Genomic DNA, 2,618 nt, shown 5'->3' with positions numbered 1-2,618 from the left:
CCCTGCGGGAGCAGAGCATTCACCTCGCACCCTCTGCTCTCTCCGCAGGGGCAGAGCCAGCCGCAGTGCCAGGAGCTCCCTGCCCGGCTCCAGCGCGGGCCCCGGCAGCAGCCCAGGTGAGTGGGCGGGACTCCGGAGGCTGGCCAGAGGGCCGCTGCTGCCGCGGCTCCAGGCCCCCAGCCAAGCCCCGCAGATGACCCTCCAGCTGGCGCTCAGCCCGAGCAGGACCTCCACCGCCTGGGGGGTGGGGGGAGGTGGCCAGGCAGAGTTTCCCTCGGGGAGGGGGCGGGGGCTGGCGGCCGGCAGCTCCCTCCCCAAGAGGCCTCTCGGAGGGTCCCTGGGAGCTGGAGAACTCAGAGCTTTCCTCCCGCAGGGGCCGCGGACGCCCAGCACGCAGAGGATGCAGATGGTCGTGGTGGTCCTGGAGCCGGGAACAGCCCTTGAGCTGCGCCTGGGTGCGGAAGTCCTGGTCCTGGCCCCCCACGCAGCCCTGCAGCTCACGCTCGGCAACCTGGCGCTCGTCGTCGTCCCTGCGCGCGTCCTGAGCTCTTCCGAGGCTCTCTGGTTCCCTGCCCACGCGCGCTGGCTCTGGCCCGGCCCGACCCAGGCCGCCTGGGCCATCAACGTGCAAGACGGATCCCTTTGCGCCCAGAGAGCGGAGCCCAGCGGAGCGCCCCCCGCGCCAGAGGACGGGGAGGCTAGGCGAGGCTGCCGGCCCCCCGCGGGACCCTGGGCCGGCGGAGTCCCGGGCCTCAGCCCCTCCTCCCCGCACACCCTCCTCCTCCAAGCTCTCCGCGGGGCCCCTGCCCGCCAGGGCTGCGGGCTCCCGCCCGGGCCCAGGGCGGGGCTGCGCCCTCTGCCGGCCGAGTTCAGCCTGGACCTCCGCGGCCTGGGGCCCCCGCCCAGCTCGGAGCTCAGACCTCTGCCTCCCTCCCCGAGTCCCAGTCCGCGGCCCAGAGGCTGCCGCGCGCCGCCCCGTCGCAGGCCCCCCGCCAAGGCCCGCAGGCGTCTCTTCCGAGGGGATTGATCGGCCGCGAGCGCCCACCCCACGCGCAAGAATTGGCGCACGCCGTTCGGGAGCCGCGGACGCCTGCCCCCTTCTAGGGTGTCTCCCTGAGGCGGGATCACTCTCTGCCGGGAACACCGCGCGGGCGGCTGGCGCTCCAGGCGGGAGCGGAGGCCGCCAGGGACCTCTCCCCCACACCCGGGCTCTGCCACAGGGGCTCCGGACAGGCGGAAGAGAGCACCGGGAGGGTGGGGAGAAAAGAGCTGCCAATCCCTCCTGCCGCGAAGGACTCCGACATCCAGAAGAGGGCACATCTGGTCACGGTCCTCTGCGAGGAACCACACCCAAGACCCTAGGAGAAAGCACGCCAAAGCCTGGAGCGCGCGCCTCCCCAGAGAGGGTCTCCCAAAGCACCTGAAAGCGGGCTCCGCCCGCATCACGCCCGGCAGCGGGAGCGGAAGGCGCAGGAGCTCTCCGGGTGGGGGGAGGGGGGCGTTAGCACACCTTGCCGCCAGGAGAACGGCTCCAGGAGAACAGCACGATGGACCTGTCCGAAGGCTGGGCAGGACGTGGAGCCGCTGGAACTCTCCCCCCGTTGCTGGCGGGGAGCCCAGAATGGGACAACTTGCTGAAATGGAGTGTAGTTCCTCGACTCCTTCATCCTAGGCTTCCCGTTCATCCCACCCGGCTCTCCCACTCTGAGAGATCTGCTTGAGAGCCACGAACGGGTCTGTTCAGGGAGACGCCGAAGGCCAGAGTGGCCAGCAGCTGTCTCCACAACACAGCCAAGGGTGGGGTGTGACCTCCCCCGTGCCCTTCGGGGTTGCGTGGAGACTGAGAAGGGGACCCACCCCGGCCAGGGCACTGCCCCTCAGCGATCAAGAGGATGGGCTTTTTCCGCTCGATTCCATGGCCCACCCCGGTCAGTCAACTCTGAATGCTTCTAGTCCCTCCAGGTGTTGGATGATTTTCAGGGCGGTTTGGGCGACCGGGGCTGTGGGAACCTTATGAGAGGCGATCGAGGACATCTCCCTACAGACCAAGGGTCTCGCATGCAATGGCACTTTCAGACGGGACGCGCCGAAACCGTGAAACCCACACTGGCTTTCCAAGCCTGCCACGAAGAGAAAGATGACCGTGACTCTTCATTCTAGGGGGGAAACGGCAGTGCCCATGATCCTATTGGAACTTGAGTGTAATAAATCGATACCGAAACGTGCTTGATTTTGGGGTGTGATCATTTCTTACGTCTGTTGGCTCGACAACTGGGAAGCACGTGGGGGCGCTGTTCTGTTTCCATCAGATTTGGCAGAACACACACGAGGAGAGGAAAGCCGGCAAGAGGGGAGGGGGTGGGTTTCCAAAGGAGAAGGAAGCTGCGCCAACCCCGCAAAAGGCACACAGATGCGAGCGCCCGCCCATGCCCTCACGCACGCCCCCCCCACACACACACACACACACACACATGCACGCACTCCTAAGTAACTCAGACATTCGCAGAGGCACATTCACAAATCCCTGTAAAGCCTGCCTGAGCTCACCCCCAACCTCCCCTCCGAAGTTCTCAAAGGGCAAGCGATTGCCTAGTGAAAGGACTCCTCCCTCGAGGCTC

General features: G+C 67.2%; 1 protein-coding gene across 1 annotated transcript; it reads left to right on the top strand.

Moving 5' to 3' along the window:
• Positions 1-48: 48 nt before the first annotated feature.
• Positions 49-1,170, top strand: LOC124234521 (proline-rich protein 23D1-like; the record flags this gene model as incomplete). The annotated part of the gene is made up of 1 exon (XM_046651868.1): positions 49-1,170. A coding segment is annotated over one exon (979 nt), but the record flags the coding sequence as incomplete, so codon positions are not given.
• Between the last annotated feature and the right edge of the window lie 1,448 nt (positions 1,171-2,618).

Source organism: Equus quagga, unplaced genomic scaffold (genome assembly GCF_021613505.1).
Source record: "Equus quagga isolate Etosha38 unplaced genomic scaffold, UCLA_HA_Equagga_1.0 837_RagTag, whole genome shotgun sequence".
NCBI lineage: Eukaryota > Metazoa > Chordata > Mammalia > Perissodactyla > Equidae > Equus > Equus quagga.
Note: the sequence above shows the minus strand (reverse complement) of the source record. Positions and strands in the feature narration are given on the sequence as shown.